This window comes from Papaver somniferum, chromosome 1, assembly GCF_003573695.1.
Source record: "Papaver somniferum cultivar HN1 chromosome 1, ASM357369v1, whole genome shotgun sequence".
Classification (NCBI taxonomy): Eukaryota; Viridiplantae; Streptophyta; class Magnoliopsida; order Ranunculales; family Papaveraceae; genus Papaver; species Papaver somniferum.
The window spans coordinates 165740387-165759819 of record NC_039358.1 but is presented as its reverse complement, the minus strand read 5'-3'; the positions used below and the strand labels follow the sequence as shown (position 1 = coordinate 165759819).

Sequence of the window (19433 nt, the reverse complement as noted above, 5' to 3'; positions counted from 1 at the left end):
TCTTGAATGCATTGAGTAACATTTATATGTTGTGCCCCTCAAACTGTTTCCCATTATCAGATACCAACTGTACAGGAATTCCAAATCTGCAAATGATATTTTCGAATATGAATGTAAAGATATCTTTGTCGCGAATATGTTGTACTGCCTTCACTTCTGTCCATTTTGTGAAATAATCTGTTGCGACTATTAAGTATCTTCTTTATCCAGTTCTTGGTAAAAATGGCCCCACAATGTCTAAGCCCCATTTTCCAAAGGGCCACACACTGGTTGAAGATGACAATGGTGCTCATGGTGCATGTATCTTCTTTCCATGCCGCTGACAATCTTCACAACGTCTTGATATTTGTTTTGCATCTTCATGCATGTATGGCCAATAATAACCTTGAATTTTTGCTTTATGTGCTAAAGATCTTCCTCCACTATGATTGTCAGCGTCTCCACTATGTAACATTTTCAGCACCTTTTCTCCTTCCTCTCGTGTCAAACATCTGAGTGATGGTCCACTAAAGGATTTTCGGTATAACAACCCATCTCTTAATTCATATTTTGTTGCTCGGCTTTTTAACTTGTGTGTTTCCAATCTATTTCTTGGTGTTTCTCCTTTCGCCAAATATGCGTGAAACTCCATTCTCTAGTCTGCGACATTATTTATTTTTTCTTCTTTTTCATTATCTATGACCATCACATCCATATATTCCTCTTCTCTGTTGACTGATGGTGACAGAAGTGTTTGTATTTTTATGCATCTTGCAGTTGGATCTGTCATCATACTTGAGATGAAAGCAAAAGTTATGCGAGTCTATTATCCTTTCTTGAAATGTGCCTCCATTTTATTTTTGGGATTTTCGCTGACAATTCTTCAACCAGCTTCTTGTATTTCTTCAAGGACGGTTCATTTGTAGTATACTCTCCTTTTATTTGGCGAATAACTAGCTGCGAATCACTAGTGATCCTGGCATTTTCTAGTTTCATTTCTATTGCGAATTTTAATGCATGTATCACAGCTTCATATTCTGTTTCATTATTAGTGGATGCAAATTCCAATCTGAATGAGAAAGCCATCTTTATTCCTTCTGGCGAAATTAAAACAATTCCAACTCCATTTTCTTCTCCATTTGATGATCCATCTACCAGTATTTCCCATCTATTTTGTTCTGTTAATAAATCTTTTGGATCTCCATGTTCGTCTTCTACATCCATCATTTCTTCTACTGCTTCATCTTCTTCTAAAGGAAATTCTGCCAAGAAATCCGCAACAACTTGTGATTTTGGTGAAGACAAAACTTCATATTTAATATCAAAATGGCCTACTTGTGCATTCCATCTCTCTACCCTTCCTGATCTTTTAGAATTCTTCATCACTGATTCAATTGGTACTTTTGTTAATACCTTTATCTTGTGTGCTTGAAAGTATATGCGGAGCTTAAATGATGCATAAACTAATGCTAAGATTAACTTTTCAATCTTTGAGTAATTCTTCTCTGCGGTATTAAAAGTTTTTCTAATGTAATAAATGGGTTTCTCCACTCCTGCATCTACTCGCAATAACACAACACTTAATGCATGCGACGTTGTCGCAAGGTAAATCAATAATTCTTCTCCTGGTTCTGCCTTTTGTAAAATAGTTGTATTCATAAGATGTTCTTTGATTCCTTGAAAAGCCTTTTCACATTCATCACTCCATTTGAATTTCGCACACTTCTTGAGTATATCGAAAAAATATTTGCATTTGTCTGATGATCGCGAAATGAATCTCCCCAGCGAAGCTAGAAGCCCATTCAACTTCTGTACATATTTTATTGTTGCTGGTGTTGGCATGTCACGAACTGCTTGCACTTTTTCTGGATCAACCTGTATTCCTTCCTTCGATACAATGTATCCTAAAAAATTTCCCGATGCAACTCCAATAGTACACTTCTCTGGATTCAATTTAATGTTATACTGCCGCATTTGTTCAAAAATCTCCCTCAAGTCTTGTACATGGTCTTTAGCTTCTTTACTCTTTACTAACATGTCGTCCACGTATACTTCTAATGTTTTGTGTATCCATTTTGTGAACACCTTCTCTACCATTCTTTCATATGTTGCTCCCGCATTTCGCAAACCAAACGACATTTTCGTGTAAAAATATAAACCTCTAGGGGCAAAGAAAAAAGTATGTTCTTGATCTTCTTCAGCGAGAGGAATTTGGTTATACCCTTTGTACCCATCTAAAGATGATACCGTATCATTTCCCGCTGCAGATTCCACCATTTGAGGAATATCGGGTAACGGAAAACTATCTTTGGGGCAAGCTTTGTTCAAATCAGTGAAATCTATGCAAATCCTGATTCCCTTGTTTTTCTTTGGGACAATGACCATATTCGCTATCCATTCTGGGTATTTAGCTTCTCTTATAATTCCTGCCTCCAGCATTTTCTGTAATTCTTCTTCTATTTGGGAATGGTATGTTGTTGCGATTTTTCTTATTCTCTGTTTAAATGGTCTCACATTTTTGTTAATATCCAGTCTGTGGCAATCAATTGTTGGATCTATTCCTGGTATCTCATCCATGTTTCCTGCGAAAATATCTTTATATTCTCTCAGTAAGTTGACAGTTCTTTCTTCTTCTTCTATATCCATTTTGGTTCCAATTCTCAACATTAGAGGTTCCTCCAGAGTCCCAACATTTATTTCTTTTTTTGGTTCTGCGGCAGTGTAATTGGGATTAGGTTCTCCCATTGGTGTGGGTTCTTTAATTGCTTTTATGGGTCCGTCTCCTTCTTCCGAAATTTCGCTGGGTATTCCTTTGCCTTCTTTTGCCCTCATCATATATACTCTAAATTCTTCTTCCTTCTTTGCTTCCTTTACCAATTTTCAGCGAAATTGCTTCCTTTTTGCTTGTTCTTCATAATGCCTTTTTTCAATTTGGTGACATAATTTCGCATTGTCAACATCTCCTCTGATTTCACCTATTCCACTTGGAGTGGGAAATTTAATACATTGATGCAACATTGATACCACAACTTTTATCGCATGTATCCATGATCTTCCTAATAACATATTATATGGCGATTCCATATCCACCACGCACAATGTCACATGTGTTTCGATTTCTCCAAGTGGAATTCGTACCACTATTTCTCCTTTAGGTTTTGTTGTGGATTTTCCAAAGCCGTGAACAAAATATGTTGAATTGGACATTTCTTCATCTTTAAATCCCATTCCCCGGAATGCATGATAAAATATTATATCAACTGAACTTCCTGTATCAATTAAAGTTATGTTCAACATCCATTCTCCTGTGGATTTTATTGTTGTATCCTTCTCTTTTCGTGTAATAGGCACTGTGATGACCAACGGAGATGTATGGTTCAAATTTTATTTTGGTATTTCTTCTGCCATGAACGCAATTCTTTGTTTTTCCCAATCTTTCAAAGGTGAAGTTTTTTCTACCGCTACAATTTTCTTTCCTTCAAAATTTCGTTTATGTATTCTTCCTTTGATGTTTTCATGGAATTCATTAACCAAGCTTTTTGTTATCATATTACACTCCGATTTTTTGCCATTTTCATTAATTCTATTCACCTTTCCTCTAACTGATTCACTGATTTGTTTAATCACTTTCTTGATTTGAATCTTCTCAATCAACAATCTTCAACTTTCGATCTTCAATCTTCCTGTTTCTAGCGCCATCATGTAGTTGCAGGAAATCCTACACTACACCCCTCATATGATTTCATTGTTGATCAACTTATTTAGGTTAACGCTCGTAATTTTATTGATTAAATTCTGAATGTTCTTACAAGACAAGGAAAATAAAGAAAATCAAGAATGATCTTTGCTCTGAACTTTCTCTCTCCTACTTGTCTCTCATTCAAGAAAAGATCTCTCTTCCTTTACAACTCGAATGACTATTTATAAGAAAATACATAGTGGATGACAGCTAATCTGTCCTTTATTTTCGGATATGGTTTGCGACATTCTCGCAACCTTACAAATGTTGACTTCGCAAGCTCTCTAATTTTCGCAAGACTATCACATCTTTCTCATGATCCTTGTTGACGTTGTTTCTGAAACTGTTCTGCGACTCTATTGTGCAATTCCATTGATAATTTCGCTGAGACATAATTGTTGCGAGATTCTGATCCTACAGTGGGGATGGGATTCAAGGTCCTCACCCCATACCCTCCCCATACCATAGCCTATTATATTTGAACCGAGAGCTTTTTTGGAAGATAACGAAGAAGATCGTGATGAGATGATTAACATGGAGGAAGTTGGTTAATAATCAGGAACTAAGAAGTAAAAGGAACCATAATACTTAATTGTGGATCAATTATTTCCTTTATTTTTCAGTTTTAGTTGGTTATTATAAACTTAAAATTTTAAAATGCACTGTTTAGGTTATTATTATTGTTTGAACCATTATAATTATTTTTAAATTATTATTATTTACAAACTTTTAAATATTTATTGTAATGTTATGATAACCCATGGAAAACCCATCCTCTACGGGGATTCCCTCGTACCCGTCCCCACCCCATTTTTATGGGAAATGGATAGGGAATGGGTTTTGTTTTTTTGAACGGGATAGGGGATGGGATTCAAGGTCCCCGCCCCATTGCCATCCCTAATTTTCATCCAATAAATTTACCACTACTCCAGAACGAAATTGGTCCGTTTTTTAAACATTCTTACATGCTAAATGACCAAATCCCCCATTGAGGACGGACGGTCGGAGTCTAGATTCAATACCTTGGCAACAAAGTAATAATCAAGTAGTGGAGAATAACCAAACCAAAAGCGGACCATTGCTTAGTTAAAAGTGTAGGAATCTTTAAACTACTTTCAGGCTTCCACTTTAATGGATACTTGATACACACAAAAGGAAAAATGGACACAGCTTCGCAACAAAATAAAAACTTAAAACAGTGAAACGAATATTTGATGAAAGAAGAAAGCAAGAGATGATTGTGATGACCACCACCTATTCTCTCACATTCTAATACTTGTCAAGACAGGAGTGAAGACTTCTGGTCCAAAAAATGCAGCTTGTGCAATTTTAATAATAAGAGTTAAGAGGAAACCACCTACAAGCAAAGGAAGGACACACAGTACCTTGAAGAACTTAATTGTCATTAAAAAGAAAGCCAAGGACTCTTTTGGGGTGAAGAGAAAAACAGGAGAAGAAGAAAAACCTGTTCTCATCAGAATCCAAAGCAACAGAGAAATTTTTAAAAACCCAAGAAAAAGTCTTATCTTCTTCTACTGCTCCTCCAATGGCAGATGAAATTGGAAAAGAAAACAACCCAAATTTGAATAAACCCAGTTTACTAATTAGATTGATGAGTAAAAGAAGAACCTGGGTTTTTCTTTTTGTTGTGGTCTATGGTTTTCTATTATGTTCTTCATGGAATTTCCTTCAGAAAATCTTAGTTTGGTATAATTCTAATACGTCTTCAGCCAAATCTACTGGATGGCCAGCTCTTTATGCTTCTGTTTTATTAGGTGTTGTATTTGGAGTTCTATCAATGATAGCTGCTCTTGCTGTTGCAATACCAGCTATGCTTGTAACTTGGATCACCGTGTTGGTGCTTCTTACCTTCTGTGGAAAACCTAGAAAAGCTCTTGTTCTTGAAGGGAGGAAAATTACAGCTGATATTACTGGATTTGCAATCAAGATTCTTCTTAAAGAAGGTAATATTGTTGCCGCTGTTTGTGCTGTTGTTGGGTATGTTCTTTTAGTTAGAACAACTGCAGAAAATGGATGATAAAGGAATTTTTCATTTTATTTTTTTTATTATTGTTGTTCTTATTTCTTTTTCATTTTATTTTTGTAATTTAGGAAAAATCCTTGTAAATTTCGCAACTTACATAAAAATGAATATCATCTTCTGTTTCATGTAATTGTTGGTTAGGGTTTACATGGAAATTAATGGGATTTTAGAAGGTATTAACTCTCTGACTTGCTTGTTGTTCAATTTGGGGATCCAATAGTTCCGCCTAATGCTTTTTCTAAGGCTTTGCTTACTGTTAAGTGTAAGAAGATATTGTATTCTAATGTCGCAGTAGCTGACTAGCTGCACTGTCTTTGTTTGCCTCGTTCTGTTTAGCCCTAAAATGATGATGTTCAAGCTGGATTTTATAATATTTGGCACTTAGATTTTCTGGATTTCAATATTGTTTTGGAGCTATTTAACTAACAATAAGTACAGTTTTGATCTGCATCAGCAGCCAGAGGCAGAAGCATTAACTTAAAATTATTTCTCCAAAACTTCTTGAAAATCTGAAAATTGTTCTACATGCCTGTTGACAAATGAGGGCCAAGGACCGGCTAAATGATTGTCCCATGAGAGTTGAAGGACCCACAGATCTATCTGCAAGTGTAACAAAAAATACAGTGAAGTCAAGCTAAAGATCATTTCCTCGCCAGGAAGTTGCCCGTTTTTGTAAGAAACATTGTGAACTTGGAATCTTGCCCTAAAAGGAGATGTTACTTGCTGTTACAGTTTCATGTAAACAGTTCTCAAAAAACAAACAAATTGGGTTATTCTTGCTGTTACAATAAGCTAAATACAACACAACAAAAATACAAGCATGATCCACAAAATTCGTATAATTGTGCGATTGTCAATGCCACTAGCAAACTCTATGAACCTCAAAGAGTACGCCAACAATGTAATGCCTTAACCAGCTTTAATCTGTAAAAGCTTTATTATTAGGACTGAAAAGAATAAAAGAGAGAGAATATGGTATGAAAATCATCCATCAAAGTTAAAACTGCACTCGATGTGGTTTAAGACGCAGTCGAAGTCTTCAAGTATGCAATGAGATCAGCCCGCTCTTGTGGCTTCTTCAGACCAGGAAAAACCATCTTGGTTCCAGGAATGTACTGCAGATACAAGTATAGGCGATTTCAGTTTGTCATCTGGATGCAATTTCAATCATGGATTTCTTTGGGTCAAATTTCTGGCTGTGTTCATAATAGATTGTAGGGGCCAGGCCACAGAAAATCAACCTTTCTTCTTTCGGTAAAGAAGTTTTCTGGTCAAGCACATAAAATCACTAGATTTACTTAGAACTTTAAGGTTACCACCCAAGAGAGATTCCAAGGTGTGCTAGACTTTTTTACTGTCGAACCCCCCTAGGTATTGCGCTAGCTCTTTCTACTCCTCTATTTAAACCATTGTAAAGGAATACTGCTTTATCACTAGTTCACAACAATATCATGTACAACTAGATACACTTGAGATGCCGCTTACCTTCTTTGGGTTTAACAGATAATCATACAAAGTCGGCTCCTCCCATATCACAGCCATGTTCTTGTTTGCAGCCGAGTATGAGTAACCAGGAGTGGTACCCGATTGCCTCCCAAAGAGACCATTCAAGTTAGGCCCTGGTACAAACAGTCATCAAAGTCAAAACCTATTGCTCGGACATGTTTGACAACTACTAAGTGGTGAAGGAAACAAGGAAAACCACGCAAAATTTCATAAAATCATTGAGCAATGCTCAACTAGATAAACAGATAACCAGGAAAAGAAAATGCTCTGGAAGAACAAACAAACCTGTTCTCTGCGTATGACAATATCCCACCAAGCAAAAAAACAATGTAATGTGGCAAATTTACAATTGCCAAAGGGAAATTATTACAAACTGTAGCGGTAAACCGCTAGTGTTCCTCCAGTCCAAGAACATAATTTTAAACCACAAGGGGTAATGTGATATACTGTTCAGTAACATGTTCAACAAGGCTATGTAATATGAAGAAGTATGTTAAGCATCTGATTCTGAACAGCCTAATTAGGCAACAATAACTAGAAATTTCATTATGATCCAAAATTGGCCTACAAATGACATGGCAACAAATTGTTGCATCTATTCTTTCAGATCATAACGAGTCACTTTAGCAGATGATCAATAACAGGTGAAATTCAGGAAACACATTGCAAAATTGAATCGCATAAGATCTTGTATGATTCCAATTAAATTATCTGCTAATCAAAGACAAATCCCAAGAATATGCTTAACTTCGAAATCAAATGCTAATAAAAAAAATTACAGACCAATTGCATTATGATTCAGATACTACCTTGTTTGTGACCAGCGCCTTTTTCAACGGTATGACACTGAGCGCATTTTGTCTTAAAAATTTTCTCTCCTGTTTTTGTATCACCTACAGGTGCATCTGCGAATGACGCCATTGGACCAGAAAGGAATCAAATCTGCGAATGCTAGTAATTGTAAAGATAGAAAAACCAAAATCCAAAATGGTCGTTCTTTATCAAATTTATCTCACCCGTAATCCCTCACGAGTCGGATAAATATGTTGCCAATGTCATTTATTTTGTGAAGTCCAGCATAACTACCGAAGGGCCCGTTTTAAGAAATGCAGGCCCATTTTAAGAATTGCATAGGGGAAATAGTACGTTTTTGTCTTTTTGTGCACAATGAAAATTTTGAAGGGAGTAAAGTTACGACACCTCGTATCCATATATTTTGGTGAATAACAAAATTACCATTATGTTATTTTAATAATTCTTTATTATTTTTAAATTTTCTATCCCCAATGAATAAGATTTTTGGCTCACAAATCAATATTATCCGCTCATACCTACATAGCTCTGAATCCAAATACATGTGCCAACATGATCAAACTCTAGGCTCACAAAAAGGATGAGGTGCAAATACTGTTGGTGTCAATACTTTGCACTGCGGGAGCTTGTTGGCTCCAATACCATAGCTTATGGCGATGGCCTTTGCCAGCGTAGCGCAAAGCATTCACAGTGTTGGTCTTTGCTAGCGCGGTAGCGCCATCTTCTATACTCAAGGCGTTGGCCTTTGCTAGCGCCATCTTTCATGCCCATAACTTCGGTCCTTGCTAGCGCTGTCTTTCATGCCCATAACGCCGGTCTTTGCTAGCTGCTATCTTTCAACTTGCTTAGATTCTTATGGCATCATCATCAGAGCTCAACGCTCTCGCCATGACAATACAGTCTGTTTCTAGACTTATTGAAATTTATTTATGAAAATTTTCGTCATCACTGGACCACTACACCATTTTTTCGGATTAGCAACAAAATTTTGCAACAGATCTTACGCAATTGCGAATTCGCAACGGCTCCAAAGTTAGCAACATCACTCCGATGTTGCGGAATTTTTAGCCTGTTGCAATTCGCAACGGCTGACCACTCCACATGTGCTTTCCAACCGTGTGCAAGGTAACACATGAGTTGCAGGTGTGCGAACCAGATGTGTGCAAAGTAACACCTTAATACCCTAGATTCTATCATTCTATCACATTCTCTTTCTATTGTTATTCCAGAAACGGCTCCCTCCTTCTCCTCCTCCCCTGCTCGTACTCTTGCGATTTTGTACTTTCTTCTTCTTCTTCTTCATCGTCATTATCATCATCACAGGTCAGCTGATCGACTTCAATTCCTCTTTTCTCTAGTTCTACATCTTCCAACAAAGGTAACTTTGATTTTTTTCATCTGATTTATCTGATTTTTTTTCGTCAGATTTATCTGATTTGTTTTTGTTTTCGTGATTGATGGTCAGTAATTATAAACTGGTAAAACTTGTTTTTGCATAAATCAAATAAGGTTGTTTGATTTGATTCACGATTTTAAATTTATTTATGACTACGGATCTAGGGATTTTGATAGATATTTTTTAATCTTTTGTTTCACTGGTTTCTAGGGTTTGTGGGTTCTTAGAGGAAAGTTTATATTTTTGAACTTAGGTCATCTGCTTATGATCCTTGTTATAGATTCAGATCTTGGGTTCACGTTATGCAACTAGTTTCATATTCAGATTTGAATATTTATCTGCTTATGACCCTTTAAGTCTATTTATGAGAGTGAATCAAATATTTGTAGATTGAAATTTCAGTTTCTGGTTAATTAAAGATTAGCTAGTAGTTTATGAAGGTGGAATAGAACTAGCTATTCTTGCGTTATGCGGCTAGTTAGTTTTGCTGTATTTTGATTTGTATACGTAGTTGTTATGCTCGTTCATTGTTTGGAATTGTTCAAAGTGTATTGAAATATCTATACTCAATGATATAGTGTTGCCTGGTTTTCCATGTGATCATTGCTAACCTCAACAGCAGAAAATCACCATTCATTATCTAATGCGCAAGAACTGATTACATGTAGGAAGGGGATTATAGAACATGGTAGAAAGAAAGAGAAATCTAATGCGCAAGAACTGATTACACGTAGGAAGGGGATTATAGAACATGGTATAAAGAAACAGAAGTATGAGTATGTAGAAGTGTTGAGGTTTGAGAGGGAACTTTATAACAAGAAGTTAGATTAATCATTTACTTTAAGCTCATAACATTTTAAAAACTGAGGAAACACTAACTTGTTAGTTCATGATGACCTGAAAAAATGGTATTGATTTCTTTCGGTACATACACATTGACTTCTGATTTGCAGCTCGGCAGGAAGATATGCAGGGAATTTACTTTTTTAATCTTTTTAAACCTCAGTGCTTTTGTTTCTTATCCAGAGACACGGTGATAAGATCTACGACACAGCGAAGTTTGATGGATGCATTCACATACTCATTATTTCTGCATTACCCTAGAGTGAGTGTTTGTAGTTTGGTTTGTCAGTATACATTTTGCTTCTATGGTCTCAATGTACATGTAGAGTTTACATTTTACCGTTCTTGTAATGTGCAGCATCGATAGGGGTTGAATGCAAATGAGTTTTTATCAAAGAAGAGAAAGTTGATCTGTCGGCTCCACCAGGTTTTGTCTTACGTACATCCGTCACTCTAAAGAAGATGGATAAAGGTGAAGTTTTGATGAGTAATATGGTCTATGTGGGGGTACAAAAGAGTGTCTGAGGCTTAAGATATCTCTTAGGTACAGACCATGGGCACACTACAGTAAATTAGGTGATAGCTCGGATGAGGAATCTATAGATCAACCTCATCGGGTTCATCCTTGTACTGAAAGTTCGAAAATTCTAACTGGCCTTCACATTATGAAATTCACTATAATCATATTGTTGTAATCTGAATATTTTTGTTCTTTATTGTCAGCATTTTCCTCCGAGGTAGTTCCTTCTTAAAGATGTTCTTCGTGGGTGTTTTAAGTGTACTAATTCCGAAAAGGTTAAGTGATGGTGTCTGAGTCATTCTGTATATGTTCTTTACTTTTCCCCCACGACACACTGGCTTCACTAGACTTGACATTGATCAATCTACTTGACCATCTAATGAACTGAGTAACTTGCCTCAATAATTTAGCAAGTTATTGTCCTGACTTCATTATTTTTCTATGAGACATCAAATATGTCGTGGGGGGATTCCCATTGGGGTATTGGTCTGGTGGTTTACAACAACCTGTTTTGTGGCAACACATCTATGATGAGGAGGTAGTGAGTAGTGGGAGAGTTAAAGGCAGTTGAGAGGATGAGGGACTAGTGGTCATACAGTCCTCCTGACATAGCGGACACAAATTCACCAAAATCTCTACGATCATGGCTTCTCCATGTATTCGTAACTTCCATAACTTACAATAAATCATTGTGTTCATAACAAGACTATTATAAGTAGATGCTTTTATCAATTAAGAAGGATATCTCAGATATAATATGAAAAGACGAGGGTACCCGAATATACCACAATCCTATAAGTCCTCTTACCGAAAGTGATTTTCTATGGACAAAGTCGAGACAATACTACAAATTGGTATTCACACTTTGTGTGATTGTCTATGGATACGAGATCGAGACAATATGACTACCAAAGTGTGGTTACTTGATAATAGGTTCGGACTTAACCAAACTCTATAGGATCACTATCAAGTAAAGTGGAGTTAACGTTTGTGTAATTTACTTCAAATTATATAAAAAAAATATATAATTGCGGAAATAGAAAAGTAAATCACACAGCAAGACTTTGTTAACGAGGAAAACTGCAAATGCAGAAAAACCCTGGGACCAAGTCCAGAATTGAATACTCTCAGAATTAAGCCGTTATACAAAATCTAAACCAACTTCGTATAGTTGAGACCAAGCAACTACCCCTAGTTCACTTAGTTTCCTCAGTTCCCTGCGCTTCTGACTTCGATGAGTGCACACACTAGAACAATTCCTTTGGATCATATTCCAAACAGTAAAGGAACAACAAGTATGTTTGGTAACAACTTTATTAATTCTTTAAGATAAGATATCTCAAGTCATATGCAAAGGATCTTCTGTTTAAGCTAATAAACTCCTTTGCCTGGTTAGATCAATCCAATCTCTATTACCGAAGTAATAATATTTGAATTTGTAACAATAAAAATATATCTCAAGAGAACTATTAGGCATTACCGACCTCACGCAACTATCAATCGAATAAATCTGATTCTAGTTGGATCCCAGCCGAACAAGGTTTGTGCAACACAAAGATATGAGAAACTAATAAGAAATCGTCTTCGTCTTCAAATCTTCTTTAATCTTCAATTAAACCTGCACAACACCAATTGAATCTCTTGTGATCAATCATGCACAAAACGAAGTCTGTTAACAATGGATTATCACAAGATGTCTTTAGATCTACAAACAGTTCTAAAGATCCCGTCGATACTTCGATCTAGTTTGAGTGAATCTTATATCAGATTAGAAGATTCTCAAGAATAAACAAACTAGGTGCAATCAAAGTTTCAACAACTGTTAGTCAATCAAATCAATCGTAAACTAATAAAACTGTAATTATCTAGTTTCCCACCAATGGTACTCGTAGAGATTCTTGATCCCACATAAGTCTTTAAACAAGTGGTCGTAAGAGATTTCGCCTAATTAGCGTACTTTCCTCTCCGGATAGACGGCTCCACCAGAAACAACAAAAAGATGAAATTTGCCTGGCTCTTAGGATAGTTTTCTAATAATGCAAATTAGGTATTTATAGGCCAAGGATGTTTGGACACCAAGGAATTTCCAAAACTGAATATATTCTCAAGATATGCAATGAATGACAAAATTCGGTTTTCATAATTCCAGTAAATGCTTGTCCAATATTTTCCGAAATCTCTCAATAGAAAATCTCCAATTAGTAAATGCACATTACTAATTTTTATTCTCTAGAGATATGCATTTAATTACTGGTCATTAAAAGCATATATAACCAAAAACCTTAATTAAAAGATTCTCAATTAATTTCGGTACAGGATCTCCTTGAGTACTAAGGAATATCTTTGAACTATAGATGATAAGAGTTATTGTCCGTGTTCAAAGTATGTTGACATCTTTTCTCTGTAAATTATCTTTCATATTTACATTCTTGGAATCGGTTATACCACACTTCCAAACAAGTTTAGAATTGGTTCACATGTATTCCAAGACTACTATGTGATTGATCAAATATCAAATCGCATTCATGGGTTCAATCGGTTCTACCAATCACTAGGATCGGTTATACCCTAATATGGAAACACTTGTGATCGGTCACACAAGTTATCAGGACCGGTTACATCAGTTACCAGGATCGGTTACATTAATTACCAGGACCGATTACCATATACTCATGGTATTGCTTCTGATCGGTCACACCAGTCACTAAGATCGGTTACACCAATTACTAGGACCGGTTACACCAATTACAAGGATCGATTACACAACAGTCTGTGATTGGTCATACCAATTACTAGGATCGGTCGCACCAATTACAAATATCAATCGTTCCATATCAGGTGATTACTTAGGATCGGTTCTACCATCTCACACATATTGGTAATCCAAAGATTTGCAATGAATAGCCGTACTAATAAGCCTAGCGATTTCCCTTCCGATTCATAAAACAAGTTCATGAATGAACTTCCTGTAAACAAATATAAAACATTGTTTCCTAGGATGAAATCTTCTCATAACAACATTCATAAGATTATGTCGATGTCATATCTACGAAGTTCAAAAGATAAGAGTTACACTTCGTAGTCTAATTCCCTAGTACTATGATCATGTGATCATGTCTCACTACTAGAGTAACTTATACAATAGACGGCTTCACATTTATGTTTTTAATATAGCACGACTTTAAAGATACGTTAGGAATGAAACAATTCAAGTCAATATTACTAACCTCAAGAGGAAGGATGATGTCGTTGTCGTAGCTCGTTACTTCTTCACGTTCTTCAGGTCTTCGAGTAATACTTGTATGTCTCAACATTCCTAGACTTTCTAGTCTAACCTAAACGAAGTTGTCTCTAGTACATAATCAAGAGACTCTTAGATGAGTTTTGACGCACTAAAATATGACAACCAAACTTGACATACCAACGCTTGGTGGGTTCAACCGAGCTATGCTCTAACATAATCAGATTTACAATCTAAAATTTAGTTTCCATCATAGTTCAACAACCACATACTGTAAAATTAATCACACAATGATTTTTTAACTTTTTCTGCTACCTTTTCCTAAGATCAACTCATCATCTTTGTGACCAAATCAAGACATGAACGACCATTTCTTGGTTTAGGCTCGTCTTATACAATTATGATTTCTCGAACCTAAAAAAGTACTTCTGTCGTTCATTATTTTTCACCCAAAAACAGATAAATATTTACGTAGATTATAACTTTAGATCTTACATGTGATGGACTAGAAATTTTTTTCTCCCAACGGGTCGGGTTACGACCCGCTTGCCAAGCTCCGAATCTCTAATACGCCACTCAAGAAACAAAACTTTCAAATTTTTTGAATTCTTTGAGCATATATCCCATACCATAATACTCAGAAATCCCACAAGATTTCCCAACTTCACAAGGATCATCGAATTGGATAAATAATTTCTATCTTTGTACTGTGAGGATAAACTCGATTTTTACCAAGCAAATGTTTGTCGATTTATCAATTTGAGTAAGTATCATATCTTCATCCATTTTGGACCCGACAGTTAATGTCGTGGCTCATCCCCTTAGGTACCCATCAGTTAGTAGCCCATCCCTGTAAGGAACCGTTTGTTAGCCTAAGCTCATCCCCTTAGGAACCTGTCAGTTATAGCTCATCCATGTAGGGGTCTGACAACTATCGCCTTAGCTAATCCCCGAAGGGACCTGTCAGTCAAATAGATATGAAATACTCTGTCAAGATCAACATATCATCTGTCTCAGATGACATGAATTACCTTGAATGGATATAATCATCTCTTGTCTCACTATGTAGTATGAGAAGCCAACGAATTGACTGCAACCAGCTCTAACAAACATTATATAAAATGCCAGGGTTGCAACCATCTCCGAATAGATGGTATGAACTGTGAAAATACAACCAACACTTTCAGATGATATGAACAACCTTGTAGAATTGTGCTGAACCGCGTAGTGGCCGCCTACGTACCCTCTTTGTTGCTCGAAGGGATCAAGCACGACCATAGTTCGTCATATATTTATTTAGATAATATGAACTACTCTCAGTAACAATTATTTCTTACCATAATATATGAACTACTTTGAGTAGCAATCATCTCTTGCAGTAACTATCTCTGACATTGGATTGTATGAATTGAATTGCAATAATTATCCGTAAATTCTCACATTGTCCACACCCACAATTTAAAGGGCATGGTGATATCTCCACTTCAAGGATTGCCCAAAACTTATGCCATTGAAGCATTCATGATACCCTGAATTCTATAGCATGTATGCATCTTACAGTTTTGGTTTTACAATCATTCTACTATGCATATAGATATTTCAAAAGATGTACTAGGAATTATAAGACGAATCTGAATAAAAATCAACTCCTGGCAAATATACTCAATTTGACCATCTTATATACATCCCCAACAAGTAATATTTAACCTTGATGTCATTCGGGCATATATAAACAAATTATTATCTTTTTTTTTCTCTTGTGATATCTCTTCCAGCACCATTCAAGCATATCAACGAGCACTTCGTATGCAGATATGCTATACTACTTCCTTGTCACTATCCCTTCATCTGAAAACCCAAATTCCATTTCTAACCCATACTCAATTCCTTCCTCAACTTCAAATTTCACCTCTGACTCTTTGTGATGATCACGGTTTCCATAGCAGAAATCCACTTCAGCTGATTTCTCTTTGTCCTCGGTAAATATCAGACACCAAAATCAAAATTGAACATTCACAGGAGTAAGAAATTGAGTCAGTTAAACTGATTAACACAAAGAAATTATTAAAGGGTTTCAATCAAAGTTGTTACCTGGAATTTTGTCTCTGATTGTAAACAAAAATCCAAAACCCTAAAACCTTTTCTTCTCCTCCACGGGCCAAGAACTTTAAATATATTAAATCTACACTATTAAATTCTACGCTCAAATACATATGACGTGTTCCCTCCAACTTTCACTCAAATCAAATTCTGAGGTTAAAGAACAAATTTTTCTCTTCTCCATTGATAATCCAACCAACATGTATGAACGCTATCAGTAATTAGACGTGATTCCACCTCCACGGAGCCTACTAATTTTTTGTGGTTTCAGTTAGGTTTTCCTTAAATTTTCAGTCACCAGAGTTAGAAAAAAAAAGACGGAGATCGGGATCGAGTTTTCTCTTTGTTCCTCTTAACTAAAATTGCTCATTGATATCTCAGTTGCGTTGTGACACGTGCTTAGCTGCACGCATTAGAATTTCTTATTAAGAAACCCACAAGTATCAAGAGACACTCAAGCATTAGAGTTTTAGGCATTATAAATTTAGAATTTGACTAACGGGTTTAGTTAAACCCAAGAAGAATTTCAGTCTCTCACATTACCCGTTGATAAGAAGTATATAAAGCACAACAACTCTAAAATTTATCTTCGTTTCTCCTTCATTCTTTACGGCTCCAGTCCCTTCTACCACCTACTACCTCACCTTCTTCATCATCTCTGTTCTCCATGTTCTATATCTTTCTTCGTCTTGTTGATCTATATCCACATTATAAGATTATGTGATTTGAATTTTGTTAATTATGTAATTTAATATAGAATTATTTTTTAAAAGTATTGTTTTTTCAGGTAAAGGTTTAAAAGAAGAGGGGAAAAGGAGCAAAAGAGTTGTTGTGGGATGATGTGATAACTGATAGTTAATGATAAAGATTTAGAAGAAGAAGTGGAAACCTATTTAAAAAAATATATTAATGGATTATTACTTGGATAAAAAGGATTTCGTTTTCTAATTTGTTTTTAAAAATTAGGGGATTTTATAACATTTCTATTTTTGTTGTTTGTTTGTTTTAATTGATTCGACAATATCAAATTTCTGGAAGTGTTGCTCTAAGTTGATTTTTTTTTAATAAGATTTGTTGATGTTAAATTAGTTGGTGGTCTTTTTTGTAAAATGGAAGAAATATGTGTTGCACTAGGGTTTTATTACCCTATTTATTTCATCTAATTATGTTTAAAGATGGCATGAAGTTAGGAGCACTGATTTTGTATTTTGTGTTTCTTGATTTTTAGATTTAATTGTGTTTAAAAATGAAATGAAGTTAGGAGTACTGATTTTGTATTTTGTGATTCTTGATTTTTAGATTCGGGGAAAAATCCATTAACGTTTCTGTTCTCAGTCACTTGAAACTAACAGATTAATCGGTTTAGCAGAACCAACCGGATAAAACCGATACCAAATCGGTTTGGATAGGAATAACTTAGTTTTGGTCCTGGAAACTAAAATTCGAATAGCACGGTTTTGGTTCTGGTTGAGAGAAACGAACAGAACCGTACCATGTACATCATAAGGCTAACAGAGTGTGGGAAAACTTAGTATATTGATTGACTGCAGCTAACCTCGACAACTGATGTTTAGTACATGTGATACTATTGATGACTGCCATCTTCACACATGTGCATGGTGCATAGGTGTATTTGTTTTATCGGGCGCTGAGGATTACTCTCATATAAGACGTCCAAGGCGACGGACTCCCATATGCAGCCCACAATAAGTAACCAACAAACAACCCATGTTTAAAATTTTAATTGAAGATTACTACGAAGAACTAAAAGAAGGTTCTGGGAAGGTAAAAAACAAATAAAATGGCCGCGTATTTTGGTGCTGAAAGACGTGGGTACCAAGTACACCACCAATCTTTAGAATTCAGTGGCCTTCAAGCATTCGAGTAGGGAGAATGCTTTTACAGTTAAATGACTTTAATGTTGTTACAACATAGCTCGGTTGAACTTACCAAGCATTGGTATGTCAAGTTTGGTTGTCATATTTTAGTATCAAAACTCATCTAGAGTCGCTTGATTAAGTATTAGAGACAACTTCGTTTAGGTTAGACTGGAAAGTCTAGGAATGTTGAGACATACAAGTATTACTCTGAAGACCTGAAGAATGTGAAGAGTAACGAACTAAAATGACGACATCATCCTTCCACTTGAGGCTAGTAATATTGACCTGAACTATTTCATTCCTAATGTATCTTTCAAGTCGTGCAATATTGAAAACATAACAGCGAAGCTGTATATACTGTACATATTGTATAATACTCTAGTGATGTGACATGATCATAGTTAAGGAATTAGGCTACGAAGTATAACGCTTATCTTTTCAACTTCGTAGATATGATATCGACATAATCTTGTATTTAGTGTTATGATTATGTGAATGGGTTATGGTGAAGATTTCATCATAAGAAACAATATTTTACATTTGTTTAAAGGAAGTCATGAACTTGTTTCGTGAATCGAAAGGGAAATCAATAGGCTTATTAGTCCGGTTATTCATTACAAATCTTTGGATGACCAATATATGTGAATTAGTAGAACCGATCCGAACCCATGTGTGTGACTTGGAAGGACCGATCACAACTAACCATTGTGATTTGGTATGACCAATCACATAGTAGTCTTGGAATACATGCAAACCAATTCTAAACTTGTTTGGAAGTGTGGTATAACCGATTCCATGAAAGCAAATCCATGTAAATATGAAATAAGGATTTACAGTGAAAAGATGTCAACATACTTTGAACATGAGCAGTAACTCTTATCATTTATCATTCAAAGATATTCCTTGGTACTCATGGTGATCCTCTGCCGAAATAAATCAAGAATCTTTTAGTTAAGGTTTTTGGTTTTATATGCTTTAATTACCAGCAACTAATGCATAGCTCTGGAGAATAAAAATTAGTAATGTGCATTTACTAATTGGAGATTCTCAATTGAGAGATTTCGGAAATATTGGACAAAGCATTTATTGGAATTAGGAAAAACGAATTTGGCATTCAATGCATATCCTGAGAATACTTTCGGTTTTGTAAATTCCTTGGTGTCCAGACATACTTGGTCTATAAATACTAAAAAAGCGGGGGTCTAACAACCACACCCAATATTTCGCTTAGCAATCTATATGGACTAACTCCAATATACTTTCAATAGAATCAACTAGACGGTCAGACTCAATCTTAAGAAAAGTATATCCAAGAGTTATATCTCAATTTCTTAATTCAATCTGCAATCAAATAAATAGGAATTTGCGAGCC

At 35.7% G+C, this 19433-nt stretch overlaps 2 protein-coding genes and 1 long non-coding RNA gene across 3 annotated transcripts; 2 read left to right on the top strand and 1 right to left on the bottom strand.

Annotated features, from left to right (window-relative positions):
• The first annotated feature begins 4996 nt into the window (after positions 1-4996).
• Positions 4997-5947, top strand: LOC113306899. The gene has a single exon (XM_026555819.1). The coding sequence runs from the start codon at positions 5265-5267 to the stop codon at positions 5754-5756; it is 492 nt and encodes a 163-aa protein (XP_026411604.1). The 5' UTR covers positions 4997-5264; the 3' UTR covers positions 5757-5947.
• Positions 5948-6460: 513 nt separating this feature from the next.
• Positions 6461-8292, bottom strand: LOC113306910 (cytochrome c-like). The gene is made up of 3 exons (XM_026555827.1): positions 8078-8292; positions 7248-7381; positions 6461-6877 (listed from the first exon to the last, which is right to left on the bottom strand). The coding sequence occupies exons 1-3, from the start codon at positions 8187-8189 to the stop codon at positions 6782-6784; spliced, it is 342 nt and encodes a 113-aa protein (XP_026411612.1). The 5' UTR covers positions 8190-8292; the 3' UTR covers positions 6461-6781.
• A 1003-nt stretch (positions 8293-9295) lies between these two features.
• On the top strand, positions 9296-11073 carry LOC113333846. The gene is made up of 3 exons (XR_003352395.1): positions 9296-9459; positions 10504-10582; positions 10679-11073. It is a non-coding gene; the product is annotated as an uncharacterized LOC113333846 (long non-coding RNA).
• Positions 11074-19433: the final 8360 nt, after the last annotated feature.

What these genes read in the sequence shown, in the direction of transcription:
- LOC113306899 (XM_026555819.1), top strand. Translation starts at nt 5,265, where the DNA reads ATGGCAGATGAAATTGGAAAAGAAAACAACCCAAATTTGAATAAACCC.
- LOC113306910 (XM_026555827.1), bottom strand. Translation starts at nt 8,189, where the DNA reads ATGGCGTCATTCGCAGATGCACCTGTAGGTGATACAAAAACAGGAGAG. An exon ending in AGGCGCTGGTCACAAACAAG is followed by an intron (nt 7,382 to 8,077) that starts GTAGTATCTGAA and finishes TGTTTGTACCAG; the next exon opens with GGCCTAACTTGAATGGTCTC. An exon ending in ATCTGTTAAACCCAAAGAAG is followed by an intron (nt 6,878 to 7,247) that starts GTAAGCGGCATC and finishes TTGTATCTGCAG; the next exon opens with TACATTCCTGGAACCAAGAT.